General features: G+C 39.8%; 1 protein-coding gene across 1 annotated transcript in view; it reads right to left on the bottom strand.

Moving 5' to 3' along the window:
- Positions 1-3,480: 3,480 nt before the first annotated feature.
- Positions 3,481-19,252, bottom strand: part of CD109 (CD109 molecule) — a 109,088-nt gene continuing 93,316 nt past the window's right edge. The window contains exons 30-33 of the mRNA XM_065401363.1: positions 13,309-13,451; positions 7,825-7,981; positions 7,301-7,403; positions 3,481-3,686 (exon numbers count right to left, since the gene is read on the bottom strand). Of these exons, the coding sequence (XP_065257435.1) occupies positions 3,481-3,686; positions 7,301-7,403; positions 7,825-7,981; positions 13,309-13,451 (609 nt within the window). The remainder of the gene's footprint in view (positions 3,687-7,300; positions 7,404-7,824; positions 7,982-13,308; positions 13,452-19,252) is intronic.

Raw genomic sequence — 19,252 nt, 5'->3', positions numbered from 1 at the left:
ATTATGATGGCCAAATTAAACACAATATGATAAGGGTGAACTTGACCTCTCTCCTCAGAGTTTGAGATAGAAAAGGGAGCAAAGTAGCCATCAATGACCTTAGTGATTTTAGTCTTTCATACAGTCAACCCTTTTCAAACTTAGCTCTCATTTTATGAATTCTGCAAATTAAACCTATTAATATATTACAAATTCTTAACAGACTATTCTTCCTACACTGTATTGTAGTTACACCGTATACAAACAGAGTCCTTGGACCTGTTTAAATCCATTCAAGTCAATGGGTTTTGGAACATGCTCCAGGAGTAGAATTTTGAAGTGTCTAAAAATGACTGAGGAGCATAAGCTCCATTTTCATAAGTCACTTAGGAGCAAGTCCCATTGGAAGTCAGTAGTAATTAGGCATTTTTCAAAATTGTACCTTTCAGACAGATCTCTCTCTAAGGTGTATCACAGATGTTTATACGGCGGAGTCTGACAAACTGTAGTCCCTGTAGTGGCAGGGGGGACCTGGCTGGGAACCCTGGCAGTAGCTGAACTGCCTCTGTGGGCAAACTCCACAGTCCATGTATAGTCATTATGACGTACTCACAGCTAAGGGCAAACATTGCCCAGTTGACCTACAATGATATAATCCAACACATACAAGCCTTCTATATTAGATACATACAGAATTTTGAACATATAGGTCCAAAATCTTCCCTCAGCTATCACCATGCAGCTACATTGCATACAGTGAGATTGTATGGATGAAAGTAGTAGTTCATCTCCAGTACATTTCCACTGGAAAACAAGCCTCTTTCTTATAATACTAACCACATATCAATTTCCCTCTTGATAGCTTTATGTACAGTACAAGCCAAAAGTAGCCTCTGTGTTCTGGAAATTTAGAATAAATCTGAGGAATGTGATATGTCAACAGTCCTGATGGCTGCCCACCAGAACCAGAGGTGAAAGAAGAAGTGTTCTCAAAGTTCACCGAGTCAGCATCTTCTGATACAAAGTGAAAAAATAACTTCCACAGCATACACTATCTGTGACTGCCCGTGCTCTATACATGGGACCAAAGAGCTGACTGATAAACCGGACTTGGTAAACATAGGAGGAGGAAGAATATTTATACTGGGGTCTTGGTTTCCTATTAATTTTGGGCCCCACTAAAACAATGGAACTAATCACAGAGGGGCAGATTCCAGACCTTTATCCAGGAGCATGGTATTGTACTTAGAAGGAGCCTCATTGATTTCAATGGGTAAGAGACAAGTGAGACACAATCCAGCTCTGAGTAAAATACTATTCAACTACTCAGTGAGCCGGATACAACACACATCAAAATCAGTGGGAAGGCACACACTGACTACAATGGGCATGGGATCAGACCCAAAATGAGACCCCACATTTATGAAAAATATTTTAAAAGTTAACTAGATAGATAGATAGATAGATAGATATACACATACACACGCTTTAGGCAATTTTTGAATATACCTAAGCTACATTTTGATTTTAAAAAAAGAAAAGAAAGAAACTCTCAGCAGGCAATACCCTGTGCAGAAAGTCCTTATATCCCTCTACACAATGTGGCTCTGAACTAATCCCTTTTCTTTAAAAAATATTACAAAAATATACATTTTAAGCAATAGCAAAGCTGGATGAAAACAATACTCAAGAAAGTCAGAATGACTCTGTTAATTAATTACACACAGAGAGACTTAATACACAAGAGTGTATTTTTTTAAATAATAGCCATAACTTTAAAATTTTGTCTTGTCTCTGTTTCTGTCACAACTACAGTTGCTCTGTATTTACAGTAACTGTTATTTTGGTTGCTTTAAAAAACACAGTCAAATTAAATACTATGGGCAATTTTGGTAAGGATGGGATGGGAGCGTAACTATCCAGCAAACAGGTGCTCACGGTCATTGCAAAAGCAGAAACAGCTCCCGATCCTATCCTCCAACTCTGGCAGAACTTTCAAAGACTACACACTGGATTCTACCTGAGTATGGAGTGCAGGTTTAGGCCTAAATGCAGGTCCATAATCTGGAATAAGGAGCTCTTACCCTCCCTCCCTGGAGTCCCAATCTAGTAAAGCACTGAAGCATGGGTTTATATGCTTAAAGATAAGCATACACAGACACACTCACTCCACTTAATCTATTCCTACAAGCCCTTCCTGCAATCAGTAATGGGAATTGTGGTTTTCAGGATCAGATCCTAAAACTGTGCAGCAGCGGGTGTTTCTTTGCATAGCTGCTGCTGGCTAAGGACGCCTGTATCATTATCATAAGGAACACAGCCGCTAGCACCCCTGTTCAGTCCACCAATGCTTCCTGTAACAGAGGTCCTCCAGAGTGGCTTTTCTACAAGGCTCAAGGACACCAGAACTGGGTCAAGCCAACTTTGATCCTGGACTCCTGCTGCTAGCCACAGATTTGCCAGTCGGCACCTGTGTATCAATCACATTTCTTTGCCACTTCCCAGAGTTCAATGGCTAGATCATTCACTATGAGGAGGGAAGTTGTGTTTATTATTTTTATTTTTTTTAGGATATTCAGAAATAAAGTCCCAGGAATAGAGACCCTGCTTGCCAAATTTCACTGTAAGAATCAAAGCCATCTTTCAATGTAAAGAGTATTAAAAATTTCTGAAACCTTTGAACAGCTTATTTATAAAAAATATGTAACTTACAAACTGGCAAAAGCTCACTTCTTTGTAATGATAAAAAGTTATGATTTTTTTTATTATCATCCACTTGTGAATGCATCACTTCCTGGCTCCCATAACTGCTTTGAAGATAGCTCCATTTACTTTTCCTGTTGTCCAATCATGAACGTATACAATGGAGTTCAGTATTAATGTTAAGTAGCCTGAGGTATGCAGAGCAGAACTGAGCAGGGTACTGACACAAACCCACAGTTATGCTTACTGAAAGTCAAATCAAAGGGTAGATAATTTTTCAGAATAATTCCATAAACTAACATTATTCCTTAATTTTTAACACCCGTCCATAAACTGTAAGCAAAACAAAAATAATGCTGAAAGGAGAAAAAGAACCTTTGGAAAATAGAAAGTTAGCCTTAATTGTTTTCTCACTTAATCTAATTCTGTATTTCTTTAGAAAACGTAAGTAACTATAGCATGAAAACAAAAATAATGCTGAAAGGAGAAAAAGAACCTTTGGAAAATAGAAAGTTAGCCTTAATTGTTTTCTCACTTAATCTAATTCTGTATTTTTTTAGAAAACGTAAGTAACTATAGCATGAAAAAAGCATTTAAGAAGTTGTTAAATTTGTCCAGTAGAAACACACAAAATTTTTCTGGCCCAGCGATTTAGCCTATAGGCCCAATCCTGCTTCTACTGAACACAATGGGAGGCTAGTCTCTGATATCTCTGGGTGATGTTTCAGCCCTTATTAATATAAAACTTTCTTTGGGTGATTTATGGAAATCTCAGAAGTGCTACATAAACGTGTCTTCTTACACCATCCAACTCTGCAGCAAGCCTGCCTGGATTACAAACAAGAAGCAGAACAGGGAAATCGCTGAAAAGTGCTGGTGCAATCCCGGAGAGCCATCATTGGAGTCTGCATCTCTTTTGCAAAGACTGCAGTCATTTTCACAGAAGACGCAAGATGTCAAGCCTTGCATCACTTCTGAATTGTAGCTTCTCACTGCTCTTCTCCCTGTCCAAAGAGGTTAGTAAGCATCAGCTTCTGATCTTAATAGAAATCATTGTCAAACAAACAAATATTTAGTCTGCATTTTCACAGCCGTTTGAGATATTTTATTCATGTTTCTTAAAATAAATACTTGGGATGAACCAAGCCACTGAAATGCTATGACTTCTAGTGGAATCTAGAATGCAAGAGGAAAACAATGCTTTTAATTCAAATCCATCACCAGCAGTTGGCCAATGCTTCAGAAAAAAATAATAACTTACAGCTGTATATTGAAGCTACAAACAATAATAGCAAAAAGATTATTTAACTTCATAGGGAAAGTATTTTTGAAAGGATACAACCAAACACAAATCAGACTGGGGTAAATACTGCAAAAATTAGACATGAATCTTTGCCCCTTTTTATGTTCACTTTCTGCCATCCCTGAAGGTTTTGCAACGTACTTGCACGAACACATACAAAAAGGTAGTTTGAATTGCACATGTTCAGGTATCCACACTCACAGAGAAAACTAGGGTTGATTGGAAATCTTCTGAATGAATATTTTTTCCATTGGAAAATGCCAATTTGTCAACATCGAAACATTCTGCCAGAACGTGTTGATTCCTAGGCAACCCACCTAGCAGGCCACTGAGCTCACAAGCAGGAGCCTGGAAGCCCCGGGACCCCAGCTCCCAGGCGCTCTGGCTCCTTGGCAGCTCTCCTGCTGGGCTGCCAGGCTACAACCCATGTGATGGGGAGCTTGGGAACCAGGGTTCCCAGGCTCATTTTCAGCCCACCAGAGCCAGGTCTCACAGGCTCCCGGGGAGCCCAAGGTGCACATTTTGTTTTGGAGACAGCAAACCGTACCTGCTGTGGAACCATTTCAGTAATTCTGAAATGAAATGCTGCAGGATTTCAGGTCTGCAAAAAATGTCAAGGTTTTGTCTTTTCATCCTGATTCAGGATGGAAATTTTTCCAAAGCCTCAAAAAAATTTTTGCAGAAAGGAAATGTAGTTTCATGGCCAGCTGTAGATAAAACACTGCTTGACACAGCCAGGAGATAAGAGCTCTCCAAACTCCTCATCAGAGCCCTGGCATAGAGACACTTAATCAGATTAGACAAGGTTCTGCTCACACCCTTACAACCAACATGCACATCCAACTTTTTTCTCTCAGCAACTGTGGGCGATGACAGAAAATTCCAGAGCACTTAATGCACTAAAGCACTTGGCATATGTCATATCGGATGGAACACTGATTATTAACACAGCAGGGGGAAAGATTCACAAAACCCCTTGCCAGAGTCTGGGCACAGAGGCCATTGTACTGCCTATGGTACTTGATTAATGAACATCATGGACAATATTACTTTAATTGTAATCACATGCATTGGCAAAATTGCTGCTTCACTAATTTATATTGGCTATCCTACATAGCACTCAGAATGGCCTGCTTGTAAAATAATATGTGAAGCAATCTTTTTCTTTATTTAGGGTTAAAACTATGGAGTATTTGTGGTTTATAGTGTAGTTTTTATACAACAGCACACGATGTAATTGTACATTACACCTTCACTTTTTACGCCTCTAAGTGATGCTTTGTTAAACAATCAGTGTGTTCAAACCTAGAGGATAATAAGCGAAGTGATAGCCAACGTGGATTTGTCAAGAACAAATCATGGCAAACCAACCTAATTTCCTTCTTTGACAGGGTTACCGCATAGGAGGGCAGCAGTAGACATGATACATTTGGGTTTTGGCAAGGTTTTTGACATAGTCCCACTTGACATTCATATAAGTAACCTAGGAAAATACGGTGTAGATGAAATCAGTATAAAGTGGGCACACAGCTGGCTGAAAGACCATACTCAAAGAGCAATTATCAGTGCTATGCTGTCAAACTGGGAAGTCATATCAAGTGGGGTCCCACAGGGCTCTGGTCTGCAATATTTCTATTAACAACCTGGAGGACAGAATGGAGAGTATGCTTATGAAATTTGCAGATGACACCAAGATGGGAGGGGTTGCAAGCATGTTAGAGAACAGGATTGGGATTCAAAATGATTTTCATAAATTGCAGAATTGGTCTGAAATCAGTAAATACAAGTGCAAAGCGGTGCACTTAGGAAGGAAAATCAAACGCACAAATATAAAATGAGGAATAACTGGCTAGGCAGCAGTACTGCTGAAAAGGATAGAGAGGTGATAGTGTATCGCAAATTGAATATGTGTCAACCGTGTGATGGTGTGGCAAAAAAAGGCTAATGTTATTCTGGGACGTATTAACAAGAGTGGCATCTGTAAGACACAGAAGGTAATTGTTCCACTGAGCACTGGTGAGTCCTCAGCTGGAATACTGTGTCCAGTTTGGGACACCACACCTTAAGAAAGATATGAACAAATTGGAGAGAGTCCAGAGGAGAGCAACAAAAAAAAGTTTTAGAAAATCTGACCTGTGAGGAAAGGTTGAAAGAATTGGGCATGTTTAGTCTATGGAAGAGAAAGCTGAGATGGACATAACAGTATTCAAATATGTAGAAGGTTGTTATAAAGAGAATGGTGATCAATTGCTCTCCATGTTCACTAAGCGTAGAACAAGAAGTTATCAGCTTAGTTTGCAGCAAGAGAGATTTAGGTTAGCTATTAGGGAAAACATTCTAACTGTAAGGATAGTTAAGCACTGGAACAGGTTACCTAGAGAGGTTTTGGAATCACTGTTATTGGAGGGGTTTAAGAACTGGTTAGACAAACACCTGTCAGGGATGGTCTAGACATACTTAATCCTTCCCCAGCATTGGTGGGCAAGTAGCCTTGACGTCCTGTTGAGTTCTCTTTCAGCCCTACATTTCTATAAGACTACGATTTATTTATGCATTGCTGTGCCATGGAGTATTTGGATTTCCTCTGTGTCTACTAAGGGATGGACAATAAAAACTGGATACAATAATTGGCACAACCCTTTCATCCATTCCTCAAAACAAACCCAAATCTTTATTAAAGTTTAGGTCAGTTTGTAACAGGAGGACCCAGCCCTCTGCCATTTTCTCCGGCCTATCTTAACCTCTTCCTCCCCTTCCCCCCTCCCCAATGATTCCCCACTGCCTCCAACTTTACCCAAGAGTTTCATACATTGCTGAATTTCTTCAAAACACATGCCACACCTAAAACAGAACCCGGGAAATATTTCTGCATGTACATCTCTTTTACATAACTATTGAAATCAAAATACTGGCACTCTCTCCTCTAAGGAACTCTGACTTTAAATAAGAAACAGATGGAAGGGCCACCTGAAAGATAATCATTAACTTGGTAACTGAACCACACCAGAGTTCATACTTCATTTTGGTAGTTTTGGAAACACACTAGGCCAGATTTTCAGCTGGTATAAATTGGCTTCAATAGAGTTATGCTGATCTACACCAGCTGAGAACTGCTCCATTAAGACTAAAAGAGATAACAGTAATTCATTATAACTCTTGACACATTTGCAGGTTACTGGACAGTAACCTATGGCATTTATAAAGTATCAAGTGGCTTTTTCTTGATCTTCACATCTTCTCTGCTTTCATGAATACAATAATTGCATATTTTAGCTTGTGAATCACAGTGATCTATCAAGAATGACTGACACTTACTGGGTTCATAGTAATCCACTATAGTCACGGAGGCGCTTTGAGTATTTGCTACTTTGAAGTTTCTCACAGCAGGAATATCCACACAAACCTGTGTTTCATTTAGCTAGAAAAATACAAAAAAAAACATTCAGAGAATTCTAGATAGGGTGTTGTGAAGGGAGGGATGGGGACTAGATGGTTGGGTAATGTTCTAAAAACTCACCTCTAAAGACCAGAGTCTGAATTTAGGTCATTAAACTGATCTCTTTAGTGGAAATTTAGCCAAATCACAGACCATTTAAGTAAGCAAACAATTTACTAAGGCTCAATCCAGCAAACCCATACTGATCTAAAGTAGTCTTTACCGACACATGCAGTCCTGTTGACAACAGTATTGTGAGTAATGGTTTAGCCTTACTGACTCCCCCAAAAGATGTAATTATGATTTTTATAAAGGTGTCCTTCTGAATTTAAATCAAATAACTGGTGAGTTGAGTTTAGCACCTGCCATTACAAATGTATTTTCTTGTTGTTTTCAAACTTACAGAGTCTAAGTATAAGTTGACTTTCCCATTGTCCTTTTCCACCTTCTTAACTGGATCATCTAATGAAATGAAATCTGGTGATACAGAGAAGCCACTAAGTAAGTCAACCTCCATGAGGGCCATACCACTCTTGGAAGATGCACCGGACCCCAAGTACCTTTTAAAAAAATGGAGACAGGAAAACTTTTAATAGAAATCAAATATTCTAACATTGAAATAAAATACTCTGCTATTTACATTCCACATTATAATATAGAAAGTATAGTATCTGGGAAATGAGGGAAAGAAGATATATTTGAGAACAGATGTTGAATTTCTAAGGTTTTAAGTGAATCATTTAACATTCTCTGAAAATTAACGACTTAGACAAACATTTATATCTCAATTCCCCCTAGCAACCTCATGGCTAAGGAGTAGATTTACCTCTGAGCAAGGAAAAGTATTGCAGTTATTTGCAATATGCAGGAGCCTAATTCTGATCCCACTGAAGCCAAAGGGAGTTTTGTCATTGGCTGCAGTAAGAGTAGACATGGGCCCCAAAAATGCAGAGTAGTAATATAATTATGTGCAAATTTTAAAGGGGGCCTGCATGAAAAAACAGATTGTACATTGCTGGGATTCTAAAACTATATCACTTGGTGCTACCATTTTCTGGTATTTTTGTGTAAATTTATAGATTGAAGAGTCTATTGAATATGCTCCCTATTTCTCCAATAAGGGTCCATAATTCACTTAATGGAATCACTTGATTACCTCTCCAACCTCCAATACAATTTTAAAATGTTAATTCCATATTATCCATCTGGTTTTGGAAAGGGAAAGTTTAGCAAGTTGAATTTTTCCATTTCCCCCCCAATATTGCTTATTATAGCATCTTCTGCCAGTTTGAGAATCACATGCTAGATGTGAAAGCTTTTCTCTATAGCAGGACTCTAACATACCATGGTCCACAATGGAACTATCAAAATATTTGTATGGCTTTATCTTCTGCATGTAACATTTCTATGCCCAGCCAAGATGGCTTCTTTAAATAAAGTAGGTGGCACAGGCTGTTTCCTTGGCACTGAGGCTAAACCACCATTGTTATCGGGGATGGAACGTGTCTCTAATCTGAATGCCTGACAGTAGTTGAAAGTAATTGAATAAAACTATTTTTTGTAGATTTGGATGGTTTAAAAAAGGGGAAGACTTGCTTTTCAAAGCAATGCTATTAAGCCTGACAGCATGGCTGATTGAACACAGATATGACTTTGAAAGAAATACAGCACCACTGCTGACTTCGGTTGGCTCATGAGATTAGAAACAAATGAAACCATCTGTTGGATGAGGCACTGTGCCAAAGTAGCTGCTATTGAAAACAAATAACTGAATTGGAACTGGATGTAATTAGGTCTGTGTTTATAATTACAGCTGAGAGGATATAGAAACATCCAAGCCATCTAACTAGCCTGGGTACCACTAAAATAACAATGGGTAACCCAACCAACCTGGTACTAGCCCAAAAAAGTGAGTCAGATCTACCCCCTAACAATTACACATGTGCCTTCCTCCAAAAAAACAGAAAGAGGCAGGGGATAGTCCCAGCTTTTGTCTCCTCTGCAACATGGGCCCTTAAAACACACACACACACACACACACACACACACACACAGCTAAGAAAATGGCTAGTGATAGAAGGAAAGAAGTGAGAAGAAAAACTTGTCTCTTAATTGAGTTAAGGAGACCCTGAGCTGGAACTTTGGGTTATGAGATCATTCCTCCAGCAGTCTAGAAGCTGTTGCTCCCCCTCTGCACCATGCAGCACAGGCAGCAAATGAGCACAGACATCAAGTATATGTAGCCAGTAAGCACAGAGGGCAGAGTGAATAGAGCTAATGGAGCATGCCTTCCTATTCCTTAGAGACCGCAGAAATCCCACTGCATGCAGAGGCAAGGCCATCCAGAATTAGAAACAACAACACATGCTCCTCTACCAATCTTGCAGGTTTTCTAACCAAAAATCCATCATGCTGCTGTCAGAGTTCAGGGAAGCTGCACCTGTATTCCCCTTGTATGGTCCAACAAGGGCAACCAATCTCAGGCTTCCGTCACCCCTCTTGGGTGGAGACACAGTTCTCTTTCCTTTCAGACCTGGAGATCGCCAGGCTGAACAGTTCTCTGCCATCACTGTGTTATTCCCAGCAGAGGCAGGCTGCCCAAGCAGGCCTGCTTGCTGTCTATTCAGGGATGGTTAACAGTGGGACTGCCCATAGTTATATTTACCACACAGCTTTTTCTATGCAAGCCTATTTTGTTCTTAAGGTAGAAGGACTACAGAGAAAACATATTACAATGAAAGAATCTACACGCATGCTAATAAAGTTTACCAGAGATCACCCCAGCACTAACATGGGCTCTGGCAGGAGCAGCCTTTCAACACCCCACCCGCAGGGTTTCCTTGTAGTTACCAGTTCATCTCAGCTTCAGCTCATAACAAGCATCCAGTCTTATGGGGCCACAGTGGGCCCAGTCCTTCCAACCGTTCCCTAAGGATTGGGGCCCTCTGTGGACCATGTGTCCTGTCCGTTTGCTGGATCAGGAAGAAGGCAATGAGCCTGTGTAAAACAGGCTATTTATCCAAAAATCCTTTCTTTGTCTCTTGGTCCCTGGGGAATCTAGTTTGAACTAATATATGGGCACCTCTCCAGAAGGTGGCTTCAAAGAGTCTGATAACTGAAAGAATTACATTAGCATCTCTCTCCAACTTGAGGGGTTATATACAGTGCCACAATAACAGACACAGTAGCATTTTGAGTACAATAGGCCCCAAAATTTTTGAACCTAATTCAATAAGGTTTAACTTAATTCAATAAAGTTTATCTTAATTCTGTAAGGTTCGTCCAGGAGGTTGCAGGATATTGTCAGTCTGGTACAGTTTCCACTAGGAGATTTTGTTAGACATCACAGGCGCAAAGGTCAACAGCATGCAGATGACACATGGTGGGTAAATGTTATTCTGTTAACCTAGTGCTTTTGGCCAAGATCAGCTCAAGAGCTGGTTGAAGCAAGGCAGAATTTCTGCGGGTTGGTATTGGAAAAAACTTTGAGATGTTTGCAGCCATTGGCCAAAGATGCATACCGGTAACTATTCAAACCAGTCCACAGTTTAGGAATTCTCCTGAACTAACAACCTGCATCTTGCTATGATTTCTAGATTATGCTGAAATGGAAAATCACATCATGTTATATGGATTCCAAAATGACTAACAGTAAAATTATTTAGGCATTCAGTACGCATGGCATGAACGTGTCCCATTAATCAGAGAAAAACAGTCTGATGATCAGATCCAGGCACAGTTCCGTTACTCTAAGGGTCAAATCCTGCCCACAATGCATTGGCACAAAGCCATCAGGACTCATGTGTACCACCTTAGGCTCCAGACTGATGGAGCTTGGTCCTGAATGACCATGTACCATTCTGAAGTGGCTGCACAAAGAAAGATGTCAAAAGTGGCAGTGCCTCTCAGCATCCCAGAAGAGGGGAGAGATGGGGTCCCTCCAGGCTGTATCATTGGCCAAAAGCTCTGAATCAGATATGTCAGCCAGGGAAAGAAAATGGGGACATCCAGATAAGATTACCCCCAAGCCAGTGGTGTAACTTAGCACAAAATTTGTCGCTGAAGTGTCTACAATTTGTGCTGGAGTTCATTTAACAGAAAACTTTGAAAAACATCCTGTTTACAGACAGCTCAGCTTATACGCTGCAGTGTCCCTGACCTCCACCTGTATCACTGGGGTTATTACCAGAGACATATACATGTAATCAGGACTTTTGTTGTCAAGATTTTATACGCTCCTGTTGATTATTACCCAATGAAGTCAATTGTCTATGCACTGACCTCACATCTGGCTATATATATATATACACACATATTATTATTTGTATTATGGTGAAGCAAGAAGTTCCAACTGTGATCAGGGCCCCATTGTGCTAGGCACTGTACAAACAGAGTGACACACAGACATTGCCCTGAAGAGTTTACAGTTTAAATAAATAACATACAAAGAGTGTAGCGAGAAGGGGTATAAAAAATAAGCAGCGTGAACAATGTGATGGTTTGCAAAGGTCATGTTTGCATGGAAATTATTATAATGTCACAAGAAGGGAGCTGCGATTTCGAGGGAGGAAATATTCAACAGGAACAGATAAGCTCTTAAAGACTGTTTTTCTCCCAGTGTCCTTGGTAGTAAAGCACAGAAAGAAGGGAAAAATGTAAATATATAATATACAAGCACAATGTCCTTCAGGGTTTTCTGTGAAGTATCCAGTGCTCTTTAACCACAATAGGATGTGTCTAATGAGAAAACTGCTACAGAAAGATGTTTTCTTAAATGCTTCCCTTTAATATATATATTCAATGTCATGCCAAGTAACAAAGAAAGCCAGCAAAGGAATTAAGAACACAATTCTGTTGTCTGATTGGATGGCTCAGAGGTAACTAATGAGATATGGAGGTTCTATGTCACCTGTTCACTGCTAACCCAAATATAAAAGCTGATAATATCTGATGGCTATTCAGTGGCCTATAGGAACTGAGTTTGGTGATCTCAGTCCACTTCTAGTGGACATGTATTCACATCACAAAAAATACTATCACAGCTGGTACCCTTTGTTCCATATTGGAATGAAAACAAAACCTTTTGATTGTTTTTGCAAGAACAATGTCCATTTTCACACTGAAACCGAGCACTTTTCAAAATGGGAAGGGGCTCTGTGTGTGTCAGTCATGCTCTACAGCCTGGTAGTTAGGGCACTGGCCTGTGATGTGGGAGACCTGGGTTTACGTTCTTGCTCTGTCTGACTCAGAGCAGAGAGTTTTTCATTGCAGATCACTCTGAATCAGGCAGAGCAGGGACTTGAACTTGGGTCTCAGACATACCAGGCTACAGAATATGACAGCCTTGTTCTCCCCTCACCTAACAAAGTTTTTCTCAAAACCAATCTCCACAAAATGTTTCAGTTTCAACAAAACAGCATATTGTGACAAAATTTCATTCTGTCAAAAATGTTCTGCACCAGCTCTACTTATTCACAAATTCCTTGGTGATAAAACCTGCAGATCTTCTATTACTGAGCAGCACAGATAACCAGAAACCTTTGAAACTTCAAATGATATTATTGTGCATATAAACACTTCCATATATCTCTAAGCTTTATGAAACCCTCATACTTAGAAAGAAATTAGATGACAAATGGCAGCTTTGCTTTTTATAATTATGTCAATTAATAATCTGTTCAGAGCTAATAAGCTCTCTCTCTTTGGTGGTTTAAATATTTGCTTCTGAATTTAATAATTGGTCCCTTCTATGAAGTCATTCATTTGTTCTGTAGTAGATATACATCTAAATCACAGGCATTAAAAAATACACACTTCACACCTCTTAAATAGTATCAATACTGTACAGATCAAGAGAAGCAGCAGAAGCACCAAATAAGTTACTTACCTTGTACATACATTTACGGTAAAATGGTTTATGTCATTTTTGTCATCCTTTACGACAACATCTAAGTCAAAAGCTTCTTGACTTTGGATAGATCTGCGCCTTCTACCAGTGACTGAATGTTTCACGTTGTAAATAATGTTGAGCTATGGGAGTACAAACACAAAACATAGATGACGTCTGTACAGCAAAAATGAGTTCAATAAGACAGTTGGCTTGATCTCAAAGTCTATAATGGTAGAACTCCAGAGAACAGATCATATTAAGTGTAGCTATTGTCTAAAATCTGGATTCTCAAAATTCTCTGTTTGTGGTCCAATGTCAGCCATCAGTAGTCACTGAATACTTTTTGTTGACAGATCAGTATGTGATATTCAAAGGAATACAGGAAGTGTCAGAAAACTACAAGTGCAACACTCTGAATGTCTTATGATACAGTGCCATCCACCAAAACCTTAGCAGAGCCTGACTGAGGAAAATGTGTGAGTTCTGTGAAACGTGGGAATTTTCTAACTAGCTTCCACCGTTTGATAATGTGCACTCCTGCAGATAGTTCCTGTCAATTCTGAAATGCAATGAAAGAAAACTCTGGACAATGACATTAACAGAGTTAGAAAGGAAAAACATTCATGTACCTGAGAATATGGAAGGACAGCAAATAGGAATTTTTACTCACAAAATAGTTTTATTTACGGAATTTACCTTGATCCTGTGTGTGAGGTGTGATTTATTATAGCAATTCTACATTCAAAATAGATTATGGTTAGCATTTTACTCTAAGCTCAGTACAATAGAGAGAGATATTTATTTAAACCTTAATAAGGACCAATTTATCACATCAGCTAGTTCATTAATAAAAAGACACCATGACAGTCATCAGCTAAGCACAAATCAGAAATATCAGTAACTGAGCTTTCACCTGCCTGTTCAACAAATGCAGGCCTCTGCCAGGTGAGCTACACAAGGAAATGTGACAGTGTGTCTAGCAGAGGACAGTGGTATACATATAAAACAAGCCAATACACTAGACACCCCTGCAGAGGATTCCTGATTTATTTAGTGTAGGAGATGTGCATCAGCAGCTTTAAACAGCTGGAGAAGGGTTGTAGAACAAGAATTTCTTCAGGAAGGTCTGACTAATTAGGTGATGATCTGATTATCACAACATTTTAGGAAAGTATAAATGTGAACAGCCAAACCAAAGATGCTGAGGTCAGGATTAAACGACCATGAGCACTTTCTTGTGCCAGTCATTAGAGAACATTCACCATGGAAGGGAAGTGGCTGGTGTGGCGTAGAGGACCAAACATGCCAGACACAAAGCATTTAGAAGTTGCTGAGAGTTAGACATAAATGTCAGATGCCTTAAGACTGAGAAACTTGCCATGTGATACTGAATTATAATGGCAATATCTTCCCACCAAAACACAGTACACAAGCATGGTTGGGTATCTGGAAAGGGACCAGAGGAAGAGTTTATAATTCAGCACTTCAAGGAGAAGAGCACGTGATACAATGAAAAGCTCAACTTTGAAATTCCTAGAATGACAAAAACAACTACAAGATGGTGAGAAAACTTTTACTATTAAGTGCTAATATACATTGGTTTGACAGACTTGCGATTATACCCAACAAAAGGAAAGTCAGCTTTTAGATAGTTTTCATATACAAATCAATACTCCCTCCCTGTCTTCTTGGCCTTCTAGATAAATCTCTGGGAACAGCAGAGAGAACTTTACTTTCTGCTCATTATATGAAAATAGCAGAGAGTTAGTTGTATTTGAAAAGATGAACAAACTGCCATACATCACTATATACCATCACTATATACCTCACTACAACAGTACAATAGGAGAGGATGTAGGAAATTGTACTCCATTGCCATACGATCAGTTAGCATGGTGCCAGGCAATGAAAGAAAAGATATTAGTCTAAATTCAAAGGTACCACAAAGCGTGGTACAAGTAAATCAGTAAAAGCAGAGGGCCCTTTAATTTTCTGTGAGCTACTTTTCCTGCTCTATCTTCTGACCCCTTCTTGTGTAAGTTACCCCATGTACTCCAACTTACAGATATTTACTCCTGTCACTCTGTATGGCGCCTCTGAATTTAGCACTCAAGTATAGAGATGATTCAATAAAGACACCACAAAGATGGCAAAACACCACTGGCTCTGAAATGAAAACTTCTCTTGAACAATAACATGTCCCGAGGCAACTGAACAAGTTCAGGAATAACACAGAGGATAGAGTGGTCAGTTTATTGGAGACATGTTGTAAGTTTGGTATAATGAAGCTGGAACCCACACTGCAATTTGTCATCACAGGAACAAGTTGTTTTAGCTTTTGCCAGGAAAAACAAATGCATGAGAATTTACTACCAGCACATGGACATCTGAAGCAACATACTGAACAGGTCAATTAGCAAACATTTTACTGGAATGAGTTACTTCTGCTAAGGTCTGACTTTCCCTTCCTCCCTTCTCATGGGTGAGGGGAGGTTCGCACAGGAATGGAAACAGTTCTTAATATAAAAAGGTTAACTGAAGCCACCTTCCTTGGTGCAGCCTAACTAAGTAGTAGAGAAACAGTTAAAGGCAGACTTGTCCACTCTTCTTGTAACACAGGGGAATACCAGAGAGGGGCAGGGAGAGGAAACTGAAATTTAATATTTTGCATCCAAAAGAACTTTAAGAAAATAACTTCAATGGTATCACATCCAAAAAATGTGAGTTATTTTGAAGGTCTCCATACAGTCAAGGACAACTTCCTCTCCCTTTCTTATTCTTAAACTATCACCATAACAAACATGTATTTGGCTGAGGGCATTTGTTGGAGGAAGTATTTGCAGCATTTTCTCTCTTTTAATTATTTATTATCCTTGGTGAAAACGTGTTGGGAAAATGCACATCTCCAGACAGATCCTCAACTGGTGTAAATTGCTGTGGCTCCGTTTCAATGGAGATAGGCTGATTTACATCAACTGGGGATCTGGCCCTTTGTCCAAAAGGCTTAAGGAGAGAAAAGATAAATTTCTTTAGGACACGCACACTGTCTGCCCATACCAGACCAGAGCTACCTTTCTTTTCAAAATGTAGGGATGGACTAATCCTGCTCCTCTCCAAGCCAGGACAATAGCTTGCTGTGCAAGTCTATCAACTGCAAAACCAAGATACTACAAGAAAAATGTTGGCCTCTGCAATTTCCATGGCAACCTAGAGGGTTTGGAGTAGAGGCAGCTGAAACTCATTTACAGCCCACTGAGACCAATGTCAGAGAAGGTTACAAAGTAACTAGCAGAATCATCAAGAATTACACAGGTTTTTCTAAGAATCTATCTTGTGGAGAACTAAGGCTCTTCCAATAATGGTCAGTCCTTGAGATCCCAACAGGAGATGGCATGGTACTTTCTGGTATTTAAATGAATCAGTGTGTGACATGCTACATCTGGAGGTAAAGTCAGATCCACGGAATAGAGTGTCTGACTACTGCACTCTGATAAGGTCTAGGACAGTGGAACCCAGCTGAAGAAATACGATCATGCTGTCATATGCTATCTGATTTAGCAGATAAGATCCAGATCCTGCTTGCAGCTGGGAAAAAGAGAAATCTGATTTGAACAATATCAGAGCTCCTTCCTGAAAAGCAACCCCACCAAGGGAAGCAGGAGGAAAGAGGTGGTCCCACCTAAGAATAGTTTTATTGGATGAAATGCCTTACTCTAATGCCTTGTCTTTGCTCTGCCAAGCTGCAAGAAGAAAGGGTAAGGTTAAAATTGCGGCATCTCTGCCTCTAAGCTACAAGAAGAAATACAACTGAAGGGTGATTTAGATCAGTGGTTCTCAACCAGGGGTCCAGGACCCCCTGGGGAGCTGCAAGCAGGTTCCAGGGGGTCTGCTAAGCAGGGCCAGATTTAGACTCGCTGGGGCCCAGGGCAGAAAGCTGAAGTCCCACCACATGGGGCTGAAGCCCAGGGACCTGAGCAACTTAGCTTTGTGGGAGCCCTGTGGCTTGGGGTCCCAGGCAATTTCACTGCTTGCTACCTCCTAATGCTGGCCCTGGCTTTTATATGCAGAAAACCAGATGTTGTGGCACAGGTGGGCCGTAGAGTTTTTATATCATGTTGGGGGGGCCTCAGGGGAAAAAAAGGTTGAGAACCCCTGATTTAGATGAAGCAGATGAACTGGATCTAGTAGTGTAGACCTTTGTACATCTGTTTGGTTTTTGAATCTTAGTTATCGTGGTAGTCTATTAAAAATGTACATTATACAGTATTTCTCATTAATGGTGAAGGTTAAGTAATATCATTGCTTTTGGAAACCATCTCTGCTAAGTTCTCCTCCCCCAGCCCTTTTGATATGATGGATGAGCAAATGTTGCCCCACTGAGATATTCATTCTCATCTTGGCCCACTGTGTGGAATCTAAAATTATTCTCTAACATATTGGAACTTTGTTGTAAACACAACTAGCATTTATGTAAATGCATAAAAAAGATGGATGATTTATGAGTCTGCAGTCATTGCAGCTTGATGCTGAATGAACAACGTACATATCTTTAACTGCTGTTCATTTGATAATGTCCAGTCATGCAAATTTATTTGTGAATGTCACTTATCCAAATATTTATCATTTTAAAAGAACAAGCTCTCAGTTCTCTTTCTTGGTCTCCCAACTGTGTCAGGACATCGACGAGAAGGTCAAACAGATTATAAGAAACTGGAATTGGAATTTTTTCTGACTTAAAACTTATGGCCAGGATAGATTAAGCTCAATTTTCCCTGAGTAGGCATAGTAATGGTGGGAGCCTTTTCAAGCATTGTGGTAAAACAGTCTATAGCTACCAGATATACAGTGATCTCTATTTTTCAATAAAGAAGAATGGGCTTAATCCCCATGCTAGATAAAATCTAGCTTTTCCATACTGTCTGCTACAGGGTTTCTTGCTCCTTCCTCTGAAGCATCTCGCAGTAACTACTGTCATATAGGATACTGGACTAGATGGACGGGAGGCGTGATTCAGAATGGCAATTCCTATATTTCTACTTTTCCCTACATAAATTGCCTCTGAAATTTCATTGAACATAATGAACAAGATTCCCTTTGGCAGCTGAGCTCTGCTAGCTAGGAAACTGAGAAGCATAAGGGAGCCAGTTACTGGTCCCTCTGAGGACCAATCGGTGCCAGCCCTAGGTTAAGACAGAGAAGACAAAAATTAAGTTAGGGCTGCTTGAATTCATACCATGAGGTCCTCTGGATCCCAGCAGAGGTTTGGCAAAGTGAAGTTCCACTAGACTTCTTTCACTTCTTTTTCTTCCCTCCTCCTCCCACATATTTCCCTTATACTGGGGTATGGGTGGTTGGTGCAAAGCATTCACTACTGGCAGATTGCAGGCAGATTCTAGCCTCTTTGTGTTGTCAGAGTAGCACAAAATGGCTGAATCCTGTTAAAGAGAACTTGGCCTTCTTCCCTTTCTGCCCTAAACAGTTGTGAAGTGTTGCTGTACAGTATTTAAACAATTGTGACAGTTCAGAAGTGGGAAAGGTAATCTATAAATTACTAAGAGTGTACCCATGTTCTGCACTGATTTACAACCTATCCAATCACATTGGCTTCAGTGACTGTGCAGGGGAAAAGTCTGCACAGAATTTGACCCACATCATTTTGGCAATTAGTAGAGTGCCTTGGAGTTAATTTAAGGTGCTATATAAATACAAGTTGTGTGCAATGTTGTTTTGTGCAGTCATATTGGTCCCAGGATATGAGAGAGACACGGTGGGTGAAGTAATATATTTTATTGGACCAACTTCTGTTGATGAGAGAGACAAGTATTACCTCACCTGCTTTGTCTCTTGTCATATAAATACAAGATTCTTCCTATTTATCTAGTTTTATGAAATTTCCTATTAACATTCTTTCTTCAAAAACCACGTTTTAAAAGGGATCTTA

This window comes from Emys orbicularis, chromosome 3 (genome assembly GCF_028017835.1).
Source record: "Emys orbicularis isolate rEmyOrb1 chromosome 3, rEmyOrb1.hap1, whole genome shotgun sequence".
NCBI classification, from domain to species: Eukaryota; Metazoa; Chordata; order Testudines; family Emydidae; genus Emys; species Emys orbicularis.
This window is presented reverse-complemented; position numbering and strand designations above follow the sequence as displayed.